This window comes from Cheilinus undulatus, linkage group 13, assembly GCF_018320785.1.
Source record: "Cheilinus undulatus linkage group 13, ASM1832078v1, whole genome shotgun sequence".
NCBI classification, from domain to species: domain Eukaryota; kingdom Metazoa; phylum Chordata; class Actinopteri; order Labriformes; family Labridae; genus Cheilinus; species Cheilinus undulatus.
In genome coordinates, this window is record NC_054877.1 from 24119318 (window position 1) to 24135663 (window position 16346).

Consider the following 16346-nt stretch of genomic DNA (forward strand, 5'->3'; position numbering starts at 1 on the left):
GCACTCCTCGACCCTTAAATTTAACTTTTAAATGCACAGCATGTAAATTCAGCCAGTAGAGGGCTCTCAGTCAAAACAGTAACAAAAGATGATGAGTAGAGACAAGATGCTCAGCTCCACCCACCTCCAATTCTTGTTGTTTTGATTTTTGAACCACAGTGGTCTCTTTTAACAGCTTTTGTCCCTCATTATGTGAAATTTATCAATGGAACCAAGGTTAAAGTTTATTGTTTCAGTCTTTCCAACTGAATGACATTGTACTTGGGTGATATTGGATACCCATTCTGCTTTGCCTTATTCTTTACATAAAATTTTTGTGTCTGCCTTTTTAGAAGAATTCATCAGCAGTATGTTGTACATAGATGCTCAGATATTATCACTTGCCTTAGTCCTGTTTCACTTGATAGTATGCAATCATAGCAGGTGACCTGCTTGTGAAGGCTTTTTGTTGATTAGGTACCATATCACAACCCTCTTCTTAGAGTGCAGGAGTATAGAACAATATCGGCAGTAAGAACCTGATGAAAAACTTTGAAACGACAGAATACAAGGCTTCATTTATAATATATGATTTGGCACCTTAGTCTATATATGTACGGGAGGTTAGGGGCGGGGGTATGGAGTGCATTATGGGGGAGCTTGAGTGACAGAACAGGCAGAGAATAATCATGGTCCAACACAAGTAAGCAGCACAAAACGCAGATGAGACACAGTAAACGTTTTTGGGTTTCCATGGCCATGATAAAGAGAGATGTACACTTGTCCTTTGGTCTTTCTGCCTTTATTTAGAGAGAATAGTATAGAAAATCAGAGAGAGCAAGGGGGGAATAACATGCAGGAAAAAGGCCACAGGTTAGATTTGAACCTGCTATGCATGCTTGGAGGGCTTACTTGCATACAACGGAAGTGCGACCTAATCACTAAGCCACCTGTGCCCCTATCACAGCAATGATGAACAAGACATTTCTGTCATGGCAGTTCTATTGTGGTGGCAAAGATACAAACCATTACGACTGTGAAAATGAAGAAATTCTCGGGCTTTGAAAACTTTCTGAAATACTCAACATAAGTAAAACAATGTACGATTCAGCTAAATAGATACAACATAGGACAGGAGCTGTCATTTTTTAATTAATGTAGACATTTCACTTAAACTATTGTATCTTTAACTCTTGTCACATCCGTCAGCATATATTCTGGCAAAGCTCCCTCAGTCGACTCAAGTTAGGTTAATTACAGGTGACAGGAACCAAAAAACAACAGTAAGAGGTTGACTTTTGTTTAAATCACTGTACTGTATATTATATTAATTGTAGTTTTTGAAATGAATACAGTTTAGAAGTGCTGCTTGCCTACAAAAGTAGGTGTCTAAATATTTAAATGTGAAATTGAACTTCTGTCCTAATGTCTGTGTTGTATATATATTTTGGCCTTTTGCTTATTATTTTATCCTTTGTTCAGTTAGTCTTTTAAGCACAAAAAAACACTTTTAATTTGTCTAGGGTGTTCAAAGGATTGTCTGTGACACTTAAAAAGGTCAAGAACACTGATTTAGTGTACCTACTGCTGTGAACAAAATGGCTGTCTCCTTTTATATAAACAACACACTTTTCTAGTCCTACAGACATGACTTTGACATTTAAGCGTTTGTATTTAAACTCATTTCCCTCATTGACTTTCTCCTAGTTATACTACATTAAGCTGCTCTACTCTGTATCTGGTAAAAAATAAAGAGGCTGGCATAGTGGTGAAGAATCACACTTTGTAATCTGTGGTTCAGGTTGTGTTTTTGCTCCCTTACACTAGCTCGATCTGTTCAGTGCACTGCTGCTGCTTCTAAAACTCGATTATGAACATATTCTTAAATGTCGACTGCTTTGCTGCAGGGTTTAATTTCTAACATCTAAGGTATTTGCAGCATCTACATAATTTTGGCATCACAAAGAGTGACTCACGGTAATTACTCCTTTTGGTTCCAAATTATATCTTTTCTTCTTTTCGTAGGACTTCTTGCTGAGGTGGAGTAAGTAAAGCACATTACTTAATGTCAAACATCATTTAGATCTACAGCACATGGTGAGAGTGGCAGCTGTGCTGCCAGACTGTTTTCACTCAAATTAAGGTGCTGACTTTTCCAGTCAGGTTACGTTTTTGTTTACAGTAGTGTGACAAAGGTTTTGCGACACAACTTTAATGGCAATACATTTAAAATGGATATATGCACTGCAAAATAAAAAGAGTTTAGCTTACGTTTAAAAAATGTGGAAACTAGTTGCCTCAGAAATAACAAGTAAACTAAACTTGACTGTTGGGAGTTCAAATAACTTGTTAATTTTAAATGTGCTGTAATTATTCTAACATAATATTTCTGAGTAATAAATACAGAGCATAACTTTATTATTTTAAGTATGCTTTACTTATTCTAAATTAATTATTTAAATTTTTAAAGGTGAGGTTCAAATGTTTATTTGAGTTTGCAGTACTTAAACTAAATCATTACTTTGAGTGTATGGAGGACTCAAATTGATTTGATGGGAATATAGTAAAAGTCTTTTGGCTTTCTTGTTTCACTTAAGAAGAGGCGCACAGATTTGATGGACACAAGTGAAGATTTTGGTATTGAAAATGTTAGAGAACTGAAATGAGAAAATCATAATTTTACTTTTTTCCCCCAATATTTTATTTATACTTTTCCAATTTTACAAATAAACAGCCTCATCTGACAGGGAACATATATTTCCCAAGAGTTAACAAAGACAATAGTAAAGAAAAGCATATTGAACATAAAAGTAAAGCAGAAAAAAATAAAAGAAAATCAGACAAAATCAGCACAGACAGTCAATACCAGAATATACATAAAGCTTTAAGTTTAGGTTGTTTTTGACTGATAGGATAAGAATGGTTGCCACGTTGTCAAAGGTAGCAGAGTTGAAAGAGATACTGTGTCTGATTCTTTCAATATGCCACAGATTGGTCATTTCTTGTACCCAGGTTTGAAAGAAAGGGTACCTTCTCAGACTTCAAGAGGGACAAAATATGTCTCTTTGCCACAACCATGCCATATGGTATTGTCTTACATTGTGAGACACATTTTGTATAATGCTGGTCTCTGCTCAGAATGGCTATGGAGGGGTTTGGTATGAAGTTGCAGTTGTATACTTCTGAGAAACACTTAAAAACTTCTGACCAAAATGTATTCAGTTTAGAACAAGAACAGAATAAATGGCCTAAAGTTTCCTCTGCTGATTTACACTTTAGGCAGATTGGAGAGAAGGACGGTAGACAGGGTGCAACTTGGTGCAGGAATAGTGAATCCTGTCCAGTATTTTAAATTGAATTAATTGGTGTCTAGACTTTATAGAACAAGAGTAAATGTTTTTAAGACAATTTTCCCAGGTTCCATCATCAATTGTTAAGCCAAGATCTTTTTCCCAGGCTTCTTTGAGATTGGGTTATGTGCTGTAAAGAAATCAACAAATTTACAAACTAATCGTTTGTATCAGGCTTCTGGTTAAAAAGATCAGAAAATTCACATAGGGTTGGGATTGACTGAAAGTCTAGTATGTTTGAACGGACGTAGTTTCTAACTTGGAGATAAGAAATGCTAACGTGTGCTTTTCCTTCAACTGTAGAAAGGTGGCAAAAGTATTGTTAATATATAGATCTGATATGGATGTAATACCTTTATTTTTCCAAAGCCTGAAAGTGTCATCAGCAAGAGAGGGCTGAAAGGCTTGGTTGTAACAAATAGGGGTGCAAACAGAGATTTCAGGTAAGTTAAAACATTTTCTAATTTGATACCAAATTCTTAAGGAATTTGAAACCATGAAATTATTGTCAGTGATAATTGTTGGGGATCTGGTTTGTGAAAAGAGGAAAGCTAGAAGAGAGGTTTTGCATAGATCCTGTTCAATTGCAAGCCAAGACGGGGTTGTAGGATTGACAATGTCCGGATAAGCATTTTTCCAATATACAAACGCTCTAGAATTTGCAGCCCGATAGTGATATTGCTAGTCGTGGAGACCAAGACCACTGTCTGATTTGGGCTTAATTATATGTTTTTTAGAGATTCGATGTACTTTAAATCCCCATTCAAAAGGTAAAACAGTGGAATCTAAGAGTTTAAAAAGGGCTTTGGGTAGAAACATGGTTAAATTCCGAAAGAGATAAGAAACCTGGGGAGTGCCATCATTTTAGTCACGTTCACTTGACCTATCGTAGACAAGGTTAACAGCCTCTTGGTCTCAATATTGGCCTTAAGTTTTTCTACCATACTTACATGATTCAATCTATAAATTAATCTAGAATTTTTGAGGATATCTAATCCTAAGTATTTGATTTTATCAGTAGTAATACGAAAGGGCATATTTTAAAGGTATAATATGTAGAATTTTTGCACTGAAATGTCTACATTGATTTAAAAAGTATTACTCTTAGTTCTTACATTACCATAGATCATTTTTTTAGGTTTTTCAAAGTCAGAGAAATATTTTCAAAAAGTCTGAGTTAAAGTCACCTTTAAGAGGCATAAACTCACTCTTATCCATATTTATAGTACAGCCAGATAGTGCACCAGAAGTTTTAATGAGTTTAAGTAGTGGGGGAAGGGATTCCTCAGGGTGGGAAAAAAACAAGACTATATTATCTGCATAGAGCGAAATACGAGGATCAACTTTGCTCATAGTTTAACTTTAATGTAATGACTATAAGAAATAAAAATTGAATGGCATTTTTTAAACCATTTTACATCTAAAGAATCCTTTATCCATTTGAAGGCCCGATACACATGCCTTAAAATAAATCTGATCTATCTAGATATTAATTTACCAAATGAATGTTCCAGATTTTCCATTTATACCTACAGTGGGTATAATCAACTGCATACTAATCAAAGGAAGAGCTTAAGTATATGTTTAAGAGCTGAAACATATTAAGTTCTGTGTTCCATTGACCAATTTATCAAACTTTTAAAGCTATAATATGTGGAATTTTTGCCCTGAAATGTCTACATTGATTTAAAAAGTATTACTCTTAGTTCTTACATTGCCTCAGATATTTTTTTTAGGTTTTTCAAAGTCAGAAAAACATTTCATTTTTTTTGTAGTAATGGGATGTGTCTTCTTGTCACAATGGTTACCTTGACAGGGCTACCATGATGGTATTGATGCTATGAAAATGTTAGATGTTATGTGAAAGGTTGCTATACATAATTAGGTGTGAATCAAAGCTGCTGTTCTGTTGCTACATCTCATGTATACTTTGTGCTGCTTACTTCTGATGACCACAGTAAATTTTGCTCGCAATGCAGGGCAAGGCAAGGTTATTTGTAAAGCACATTTCAGCAATAAGGCAATTCAAAGTGCTTCACACAGATGTCAAAAACACAATGACAGAGGGAAAAGAAAGACATCAGAAACATTTAGGAAATATTAAAACAGCCAATAAAATCCACAAAAGATAAAAACAGTGTTAATCTGGACGACCACTTTTAACAGCTTTTCTCTCACTCATATAAATTCATCCATGAAACCAAATATGTTCACTGTTGGGTAAATACACTGTTTGGAGGATAGATTTTATTGAACAGTGTCCCAAATTCAGAAGGAGAAGTAAGCAACAGAGGTGGGTGTTTTTCCTCATCATCTTTTGTTAATTTGATTGAGAGCTCCCTGACGGTGAAATTTACATAAAATGTGTTTAAGGCTCCTCACTCTTGTCTAATGTGTCTTTACAATTCAGTAAAACATTGCTTTCAAAGACAAATCCAGACAAATGAATCTGAAAAATGTGTATCAGTTGTGATAATACATGCTAGACTGTTATTCATAAGGGGCTGTTATTTTTGAGAACATCACTATTTAGTTAATAGTCAGATTCAAAGCCTGCACCCCAAAAACAGAGAGCAGCGCTTCACATTGCCTCAATATTGTTCCTGCCTATTAATATTCAATGCATCATGTCGTGCATTCTTCCATCCACTTGAAAGCCAATTACTGTAGAAAAGTCCAACACTTTCATCCTGCAATCTGCAACAACAGACATGCCTGTCAGTATAAATTAGGACTTTAAGTTTGCTAATCTTTACCCAGGACAACATTACCAAATGTAAATAGAATGCAAAAAAATGCAGCTCAAAGACTATTTGTCTTCTATCACTGAGTATGGAAATTGAAATTGCAGATTAATGCCCAAATGAAGACTAAAATCATGGTACTTAAACACTGAATATTTTGTCAACTTATACATACAATAAAATTTGTAATTTACAATAAATACACATTTAATGAGGTTTTATATCTTCACCATTAGTTGTAAAACCAATGTATGTGTCATCTCTGCAGTCACAGGATCTCACCTTAGTTGTCCCTGCTTTACTGTTGTAATTGACGAGGGTTAGTTCTAACAGGATTGTTAATGTCCTTGACACATTAGTTGATGTTATGGTTGAGCCTTTGCACATTGACTATAATACATAAACTGATCCAGAACTGAGAGATTATACCAGACACAGTTACTCCTGTTGAGTTTAACAGTGAGTCATTTTTTTTCTGCGGCAATCATTGTGCATTACTCCATACTCATTTAGAGATATGAGTTATACTGATTGTAGATGAGCACCTATATAGTACTATAAATGTTCAACTAAAAGCCTGCTTCTTTCAGTACCTCACAGGTGATTCCTCAGAGAAGGAATTGCAGTGTGTCAGCGGTTGTCAGCAGCATTGACTTACTTGGCACTGTTTTTGAATGAAGACATATTAATACTCAGTGAAGGTCTCATATGTTAAATGGGCACAGCATCATCCATCACTCTTAAGTGTTTTTCAGCACGTTAATCATTATCAGTCCCTCCTGTGAATGCAAAGGAGAGCAGCTGAATTTTGGACATTTTTAAGTATCTGAGGAGTGGATTAGCTAGCTCTGAGTTAATTGTTTCAGTCAAGTCCATTTTCAGGGCAAGGGAAAAGTATTGGATATCTTGAAGGTGTGCAAGTTATTAAAAGTTGCTCACTTCAGTTTTGATTTCCTCGGCTCAAGTGTTGAGGTTTTGACACTGCAATACCGCAGACATCGCTCTAGTTGAGCTGTTCTCTGTCTTTGCATTCCCTGTAATAGGTTGATACAAACACTCTATTCTCTATCACCTCAGCTGTCATGTTGCATTTCCATCCTGTGAGCATTTTTAAATTGCATTTCGACTGTGACAGCGTAAGGGTTGACTTTGCATTTCTCTGGAGTTTACCAATAAAATCATGTATGTGGTTTTATCTAGACTGCAAACCGCTGTAGCTTCGTGTCAGATGGTTGCTAGGGTCTCTGTGCTTGGTTACTAGGGCAAAATATTGATTTAATCCTCAAGGGCTACGGCCATATCCTTGGCAGTTTAGCCATTGTTATGTTAATAAGGTGTTCCCGGTTGGCCAATGAGTGATAATCTTGTTTGGTCCCAGGAGAAATGAAAAGGTTTCTCAGTTATGGTGTGGTTACATTTTAAACCTAGTAAAATCGCCCACTTGGTCACTGGTTGAGCCTGAAACTCACGTACTGTCCCATATAGCTGACCCTGACCTGGGACTGTAAAACGTTTTTCTCATCATCCTCATATAGAGGCTGCAAAAAACGTGCACATTTATTATTATCAGCACTTTCACAAGAGAATAAAATCAGACTAATTATGACTTAATAGGATACATTAATTATTTTTCATAATAAAACCAACATTTTACCAGATAGTTTTGGGGCATGTCTTTTCTTGTTTACATGTTTGTGTTTTCATTAAAAAAAAAAAATTGAAAAAAGTGGATATTTCCAGGCACTTTTTCACATTTATGAATGCAATAAAGAATGCAACCTGTGGAATTCCCATATGCAATTCAACATGTTTGCAGTGGAGGCTGTTGGAACAGATTAGAGAATAATAATAACACGTTAAAGGTGGTGTCCAGATTGAGAGACTTCCCCTGTGAGCACAGACACACAGGCAAAGCAGCCATTCAGCAGTGGGATGGATTCTGACTACTAAAGAGGGAGAGAGAGAGAGAGAGAGAGAGAGAGAGAGACTGAAAGAGAGAGAGAGAGTGAGCAAGAAATGGGGGAGTGGTGGGAGCGAGAGAGGAAGCAAAAAAGAGAGTGAAAGGCTCCACACGGCAGAAAATAAATCTGTATGTTAACCGGACTTAAAGCTGGAGGTCTCCAGTCGGCTTTAGTGGTTATGCTGGTGGGGGGTGACCATATAGCATCAAGAGGTGGTCTTCCCTATTAACTGAGGATCTGTGCACGCAAGGAAGTGGGACCTGCGGAAGCTGTGAACGCCGGTTGTCAAGCAGAGTGGTGGGCTGGTCGGAGGTCCCTGACCCCCCCCCCCCCTTCCCTCATTTTCATTTCTGGAAGAAAAAAGAAGAACCAAAGAGACGCGAGAGAAAAGCGAAGGTGGCAGCGAGGGACCAGTGAGCCATTTCTCTCTTTATTACCTCCATTCACAAAACCATAGCATCCCATTATCACAGCGATGTAGCGGCATTCTCTCCGATTAGAGGAGGAAGGGTCCCATTGACTGCTGAGGCTTAGCACCTCTCTCTAAAACGCTAGCCCTTTTCATTGCAGACCCCCCCCCCTTCCCTCCCCTCCTCCTGCCTCTCATCTCTATCTTGCGTCTGCTATTTTCCCTGTTCTTCTCTCTTTTCTTGTCCCTTGTATTCTTGTCCCTTTTCACACCACTCAGGAATCAGGAGGCATTGCGTTTTGGTAGAAGTGGGTGTTTCTGGAGCTTTCATTGTGTTTGGTGCCGCTACAAAGGACAGCTGAGCAGGGAGTGAGAGGGACAGCTTTTTGAAGATAATAAAATAGCAGTGTGAAAGGAAAGGGGGTGACTTGGGACTAAAGGAACAGCTGACAACCTCTGGAAGGTGTGTTATAATGAAAAGAAAACTGTTACAGAGACTGACAACCATTTTAAGGTAGCTTTTTTATATTCATATTATTACCACTTCTGGGGGAATAAAGAAGCAGTGTGCCAACAAGCACTGCCGGTTGGATTCCTCTATTGCTGTTGCTAAGCAAAGTCTTTAACCTGAAGTTCTTGGGGAGACAGTATTGAGCGTCACTCTACAGCCATGAAAGGAAGCTCAGAGGAAAGCATTGAAAGCATCAGGCCTTCCAACCTGCAAGCTTTTGCTAACATTTCCACCTTACATGGCATGAGTCACATATTTGCCTATGGGCACATGACATTCCGTCGCTTTCTTTGGACTCTTTCCTTCCTGGGTTCACTAAGCTTATTGTTGCTGGTCTGCATGGATCGAGTGATGTATTATTTGGAGTACCCTCACGTCACCAAGCTGGACGAGGTGGCAGCCACGAACCTCACCTTCCCATCCGTTACCTTCTGTAATCTCAATGAGTTCCGCTTCTCCAAAATCACCAGAAATGACCTCTATCATGTGGGGGAGCTGCTGGCTCTCCTCAATAATAACTACCAAATAGCCAACCCACACTTGGCTGAGCCTGAAGTGCTGGCTGCCCTAAAGGATAAGGCAAACTTCCAGAACTTCAAACCCAAACTGTTCAACATGACTGATTTCTATAACCGCACAGGTCATGACATCAATGACATGCTACTGCAATGCACATTTCGAGGAGAGGATTGCTACGCAGTGAACTTCACCACAGTGAGTATTCCTGTGCACATGCTGTCTTATCTCTACATGCTGGAACTCTGCACAGTATGTTTGCTGTTCTGTCTGCTGCAAGTGCTAATGAGCTGCCCTGCTCACAGGAGCTTGATTCATTTAATGTTGCTTGAGGTCTTCATGACTGGTTTTGTTGCATTTCAATTCTTTCAATGCACTATTGATATTGTTGTTATTCCTAAGTACTTAATAAGGTAATTGTTGCAGGTGTTGCATTGTGGATAGTGATTGATGGTTGGCTGCAAAAATGTCCCCTTTTTCACAAACATTAACTTGATTAAAGATCTCTGAAGACTTCCAGGAAGTTTTTTTTAAAAAGTAGGAAGTAATTTTAAAAAGCATGTGGAGTTGTGTTTGGTTTTGCCCATACAATAATTTGTCTTCTCTGATATGTTCTTTATTGTGTCGTGGCTACATTTTTGTTCATTTATGTTTTAGTATTGCTGGCTCAACTGATCAGTTTCAAACAAGATATTTTTTAGTTGTCAGTCAGGACACTGTCATGCCCATTGAGTATTTCAAATGTTTACTGGACTGGTATCTCTACAAAGATTATTTTAGAGATCATTCAGGAGAGGTGCTGTTAGTGAGTTACCAGTGGCAGTCATTTTCACTGCTTTAATTCAGTACCCTCCGTTTTTATCAGGAAGGGCTCTTCATTCACTGCACTGTATGAATGAAATTCACTAAAATGGCACTTTTGGGTAATTGTGACAACAATGAATCCTAGTTCATTGAAAGGCATTGGTTATGTCTGATAATACATGCCAACTTCCTGGAATGATGCATTACAATACAATCTGAAATAGATATAGTAATATGAACTGGATCCCACTGTCGTTTCATGCTTTGATTACTTGTGACAGAGACTTGGCTCTTCTCGACATCAGACAAGATGTTCTCAAAAAAGATTACAACACAGCAATTACTGCAGCAACAAGGGATACCAGTATTATTGCCATGCTATATCAGTAATAGCAGATATTAGCTTAAAAATTAATTATTGGCACTGGTAGATGAGACCATTTTTATTGATATTCTACTAATATGTTTTTTATTGTTCATCCTTAAACTTTACATTGGGTTTTAAGGACTGAACTTTTGCTGAACTACATTTATATATTGATATCTGTATGGACTTATATGAATTTTTGAATATTTACATGTGTGATATCAGCAAAAGTTCAATCGTGCATTTCTAGTATGGAGACACTGAGAAGGGACTGTTTTTTCAGAAAAGGCACTTAATGTGAATTATTTTTTTAGTCTTTGTATTTCCATTGAAAAGAAACATACCAAAACAGTAGTTTAGTCAGGACCACTTTGTCAAAAAACACACATGATTTGCAGCTATAAATATTTCTTTATTAGCAGTTATTAGTTAGCACTTCTTGCTGTTATTTATGTTTGGCAGTGTGACTGTTCTGGGATCAACCCCACCCTCCATGAGTCTACGTGGAAAGTATTAAGCAGGAACAACACATGTTCATGCTCTTCCTATGCCAATGAGGAAAGCATGAGGCAGAAAGAGATGCGACAAAAACCTCAGAGCAAAGCAGCCATTATTGACAACAGAATGACATTGATTAAGTCAGAAGCAGAATGAAAGAGGAGCTGGGGTGGAGGAGGATTGTAAGGGAAGCTTGCAGAGAGAGCACTGCCATGCAAGAGCAGTTTGAATAAGACAGCATGAGAGCGATTAGCCAATAGCGTGCTGAGAGGAAATTAGCTGGTCGTCAGTTGATGTGGGCTTGCATGAGATCAGCTGATCTCAATTATGGCAGCACTTGACACTGTGAAAATCCCTTAAAATGTTCTTCCAGCATGCAACCCATGTTTCCCACACTCTTTGCCAGCCATTGCAGGCATAAGGAATTGGATCATTTCATTAGAACCCAAGTACTTTGTGTTTATTTCAACAACTGTTTCATTACTATCAGCCCTTTCTTTAAGGAGTGTAATATAGACCCTAAAAGCAGTAGAAAAAAGCATTTCTTGGCTAACTCTGGTTTGCCTGTTATTTTATTTAAACAAGAGCACTGTGCATTGGCCAAGAAGGAAAACATAATAAAGATGCAGCCCAGGGATGGACAGCAGTGCAATATCACTCCTTTCTCTTTCCCTTCCCACTCTTGTTTTAAGGCATTTTATTATTCTCCCTGTGTTTGTGTCCTATATCCCATCTATTAAAGTGCTGGTCTGATGGAGTAACACTTATCTCTCAGCTGAGTCCATCCACTTCAAAAAATACAATTTCTTATCTGTGATGTATCTTTAATCAACTCTGAAAGAAATCCCTGCAGAAGGCTGGTTTAAGAGGCTGCCTTAAAATCTTAAGACTTGATCAGAACTCATCTCTACTGTTGGAGGACATAAAACTGCAATCCAGTAATGTTTGGATTTAATTTCCTTTTAAACTGTGTCACAATTGGGTATTACCCCATTAACATGTTTGTTTCCAAGCAGCACTCAAGTGTCTCAAGAAACAAATCATCCAAGGGGATCTAATTGCCATTGAATTGCTTGATTGAAAATGCTTACAGTTCCAAATGAGCTGGTAGAAACAGTTGATGTGTTCAATTTTGCTGCGTGTTTAGTTGTTTTTGTTTGTAGGTCCATCAAAGCGTGAACCTTAGCCTGGCTGTAATCACTTGCATCAGATCTGAACAGCCTTCTTGATACCCATCCATCATTGTAGTGTTGCTCAGATGGAGTGGTTAAAGCAGTGGCACACCAGGCTGCATTATGTTCTCAGTGGGCAGAAATGTGTTTGTCAGAACCTGGATGAGTGCCATAGTACCATGCCCATCTTGCTGTGTGTTTGGTCCTGTCCCTGATAATAATCTCAGGCTACTAACTGCGAACACCCAGGCTTTCTCACAGATAGAGTAAGTGAGTTCATAACCTGCTTCAACATCCCAGTGATGGTTTATTAGAAATCTTCAGCAAAAAAACACAGGATGAAGCCATGTTTTTAATAAAGCAGGGTTTTTAATCTACTTGTAGGTGTTTATGATGTTTTCTCCTCTAAACACAAAATCACTATTCACTGACAGCATACTGATACTTATTTCAATTACTCACTTCCTCTCACAGACGTCTTGAGAGGCAGATTTACAATGCAAAGGACTGTGGGAGTGATGAGCTTTGACCTTGAATAAATGAAAGAAGAATTTCATTAAGTTGTTTGGGGTTATGATGCAGTTGGGAAACAAAGCATTCAAAATGTTTTGCATTGTATAGTCAGATGGGCAAGGAGGAATGGAAATTTGTATTAAAAATGCCATTAACAACTTGAATCCCCACAGAGGATTATCATGGTGCATATGTTACCAGACTCATGATCTTTTAGATTTTTTTTTTTTTTTTGGTTATTTTTAAGAACCCTTAAAGCACATGTTTAAATTCAAAATAGTCTCTTGAACTTATTATAAAGCTTTAAGTAGGCCCTTGAGCACAATGACAATTCTAAGGTCAGTACAAACTGGTTCAGTTTTTAGTATTTCCAGAGCAGATGTTATCCTTATGGGGTATTGGTCGTTTTCAGAAGAGTAGCAGTATATTCTTTAACCTCTGGATTCATGGGTTTGAATTTCTCCCTCTGTGAGTTTACTCTTCAGTATGATGAAACATTAAACATGATTTCTTTGAGATGTAAAAAATACCCCTCTGATGTCTAAAGTGACCAAGAGTTCATATCTTTCCCCAAAAGCTGCTTACCATCTTCTCTGTATTATTAATCTGAGTTCTCATAAGGTTTATCCTATTTAAAGATCATAGTAGGATTACCTAAAATTTAGCTTTGATATTTTACTGTCCTGTCAGTAGTAATTCACCTAAATAATTTAAGTGAACTCACATGAGATTATACTCTTCTAGCAGCAGATTAAAAGTATTATAGGGGCTTTGTTACTGCTACCAAAAAGCCTATATCAATATGAGTTTATTGACCAGCCATGGCTCAGAAAGACAGCATGACAGTAGAGTAGCTGACTAACACTATATGTAAATGGCATCTTGGTCGATGATGGGCTACTATGACTGAACAAGAGTTAGATTATCATAATCTGATAGGGTGGATGAAGTGCTGTGTTCTTAAGTTTTGGCAGATCATGACAAGTCCCTTTGGGCTACATTTCTGCCCATTTCTTCCAGACTTTGTCAAGTCAGTATTCATCATCACATTTTGCTGAAGCTCAGTGTTTAAGATGTGGAGTTGTCTTTCATCTTATCATCCAGATGACAGCAGGTGCCAAAGAGAGTGAAACATAGCTGCAGTTGAGATGATCTGAGACTGACACAGTGTGACTTGTGGATCTATACATTTATGTTTTTAGGCCACAGTCCTCATCACTTTGATGCTGTAAGCCAGGGCTATTCAATTACAAATTCAATTGGGCTACATTTTCAAATCAAGAAATGTAGCCAGACATGTTCGGTGTCCAGCTGGCAATGTCAAATTTCAAACCAATACAGATCAATTTGATGTAAAATATGTACTTTTTATTTGTAGTCTCCCTTTAAAATTTGGCAACATGACAAAAGCATATAAAAGAGTGCATAAAATCTCAACAAAAGAGCTGTATTTGAACATAACCTGAGGTAGCAGAAAGGTTTTTTTTTTTAGCTTGAATAAAAATAAAATAAATACAATGAAAAATAAAATGAAATTCTGTAAATAATATTTTGGTCACATCTTACCCAGACATATCTTAAAGTGCATAAAAACGAAATTTTCACAGTTGTAGGTATAGCATTTGATTCTAGTCATATCTGAACTTGGACCATTACACAGTGCATTAGCTGAACAAAAAAAACAACTGTTAAGCACTTCAGTGCACAAACATGCTAATAAAACGAAACACCTAATTAGAAAACTCTCTTTAGTTACAAATCCCACGTTACTCTGCTGGCATTCTCAATGAGAAAAGTGGAATTTTTTTGTTCTGAACAAGAGCAGTAATTTTTAAGACATCACCGCAATTTGAAGACATTGGTGAAGGGTGCCATCAGACAGTGAACATTGAGTGCTGCTTTTCATAGCATTCATGTATGAAAAGCTTGATTTACGTGTGTATGACAGTCCAAACATACTGAGCACGCGGATGGCTACTTTACGAGTGTTGGGGAACTGGTGTTTGTTGACATCTCTCCAAAAGTTCATAGGTTCCTTTGTATTTTTGGCGTCCATTTGCCGTTAAAGAAACGGACGTATAAACACAGTTGTGCAGTATCAGATCTGTCAGTGGACTCATCAACTGCTATAGACATGACATTGGCTTTTTTCAGTTCATTCAACAGTGATTCAAATACATCCCCAGCTAGAATTTCAACCCTGCGTATGTTTGACGTGTCTGACAGGGTTACATTTTAACGGCAGAGGTCACATTCGATTTCATGTTGTCGTCTTTTATCACCTCATCCATGATGGCCAGCATACATACTGTTTACTGTTCTCTCCTGTGAACCGTCCGGGGAGTTTGTCCGGAAAGCCAGGTGTTTCTCGATGTGGTGCCTCGCACGCACTCATGGCAAAGTAAACATGTAGGTTTGGCGTTTGGGCTTGATGGTAAAATAAACAAGTATTTATCAGTCCACACAGGGTTAAATCAACGGTTTTCATCGTCAGTTTAACGCTTCAGAGTTGAAAAGGACATGTTTTAAACTTGCTTTCTTGGAGCTACTTCTGTCTGCATCGCCAGCAACGTTTCGAAACAACGCAGTGCATTGCAGGTAGACTGTTGCTAGGCTACACGGGGTGTTGCATTCACAGTCTGAAATACTGTGAGAATTAATGAAAATTTGCGAAACATATTGCCCTCAGCATCTCTGGCATGACCACAAGCTGGGCCACTTGAGGGTTGGTTCTGGGCTGCATGTGGCCCGCGGGCCGCCAATTGAATAGGCCTGCTGTAAGCTCTCTAAACTCTATTGATGCCAGAGTCAAAAATCATATTTCTATATCTATAGTAATCCGGCTGCACTATCTGAGACTCTGAATGTCAGCAGTGGTGTGTATGTTAGCTCATCATTGTAAATTAGAGTTCATAGCGCTATAAAGGCACACTAAATCTAAAAGCGTAATTTCATTGTTTGCAGAGCAGGTCCTTTTGTTGATAACACCCCGAGCCTGGCAGAGTAAATTATCACAGTTCAGCAGATGGTGATGCAGATTCTGTTAATAATAATTTCTAATGATTAGCTGTGGAAAACCCTGTGAAAAATGCCTTTGTCCTGCTCAGATAATACAATATGGAATTCGGGGGGGGGGCAGATTACTATAAGGTTGTAGAAACTTTTTCCAACAGAGGACATGTTGATCTGTCAAACGCTGCTGCAGCTAATATCATCAATAACAGCTAAATTTGTTTTAGTATAGCACTGCCCGGCCTCTGGAAACTGTATATAAAGAGCTATCACTCTGGCAGCGTTAATGGATATTTCTTTTTTGTGCTTGGTGGCAGGGGATCAAACTGAAAACACAATATTGCTACTTCAACATAAATTAGTAATGGAAACAGTTCCCTATTTTCACATTCAACAAACACAGCAATGTAAGCATGCGTTTGCAGCTACTGGATGGCTGTGAGTCAGATACCTCCTCATGCCTCTGTTTCCCCTTAAATCGAGTCCTTACTCCATTTCAGTCCATCTGAC

At 38.0% G+C, this 16346-nt stretch overlaps 1 protein-coding gene across 3 annotated transcripts in view; it reads left to right on the forward strand.

Moving 5' to 3' along the window:
- The first annotated feature begins 9052 nt into the window (after positions 1-9052).
- The window catches only part of asic1c (acid-sensing (proton-gated) ion channel 1c), a 168382-nt gene continuing 161088 nt past the window's right edge, over positions 9053-16346 (forward strand). For all 3 annotated transcript variants that reach the window (XM_041803740.1, XM_041803738.1, XM_041803739.1), the window contains exon 1: positions 9053-9668. In XM_041803740.1, coding sequence (XP_041659674.1) covers positions 9114-9668 — 555 coding nt within the window. In that variant the 5' untranslated portion in view covers positions 9053-9113. The remainder of the gene's footprint in view (positions 9669-16346) is intronic.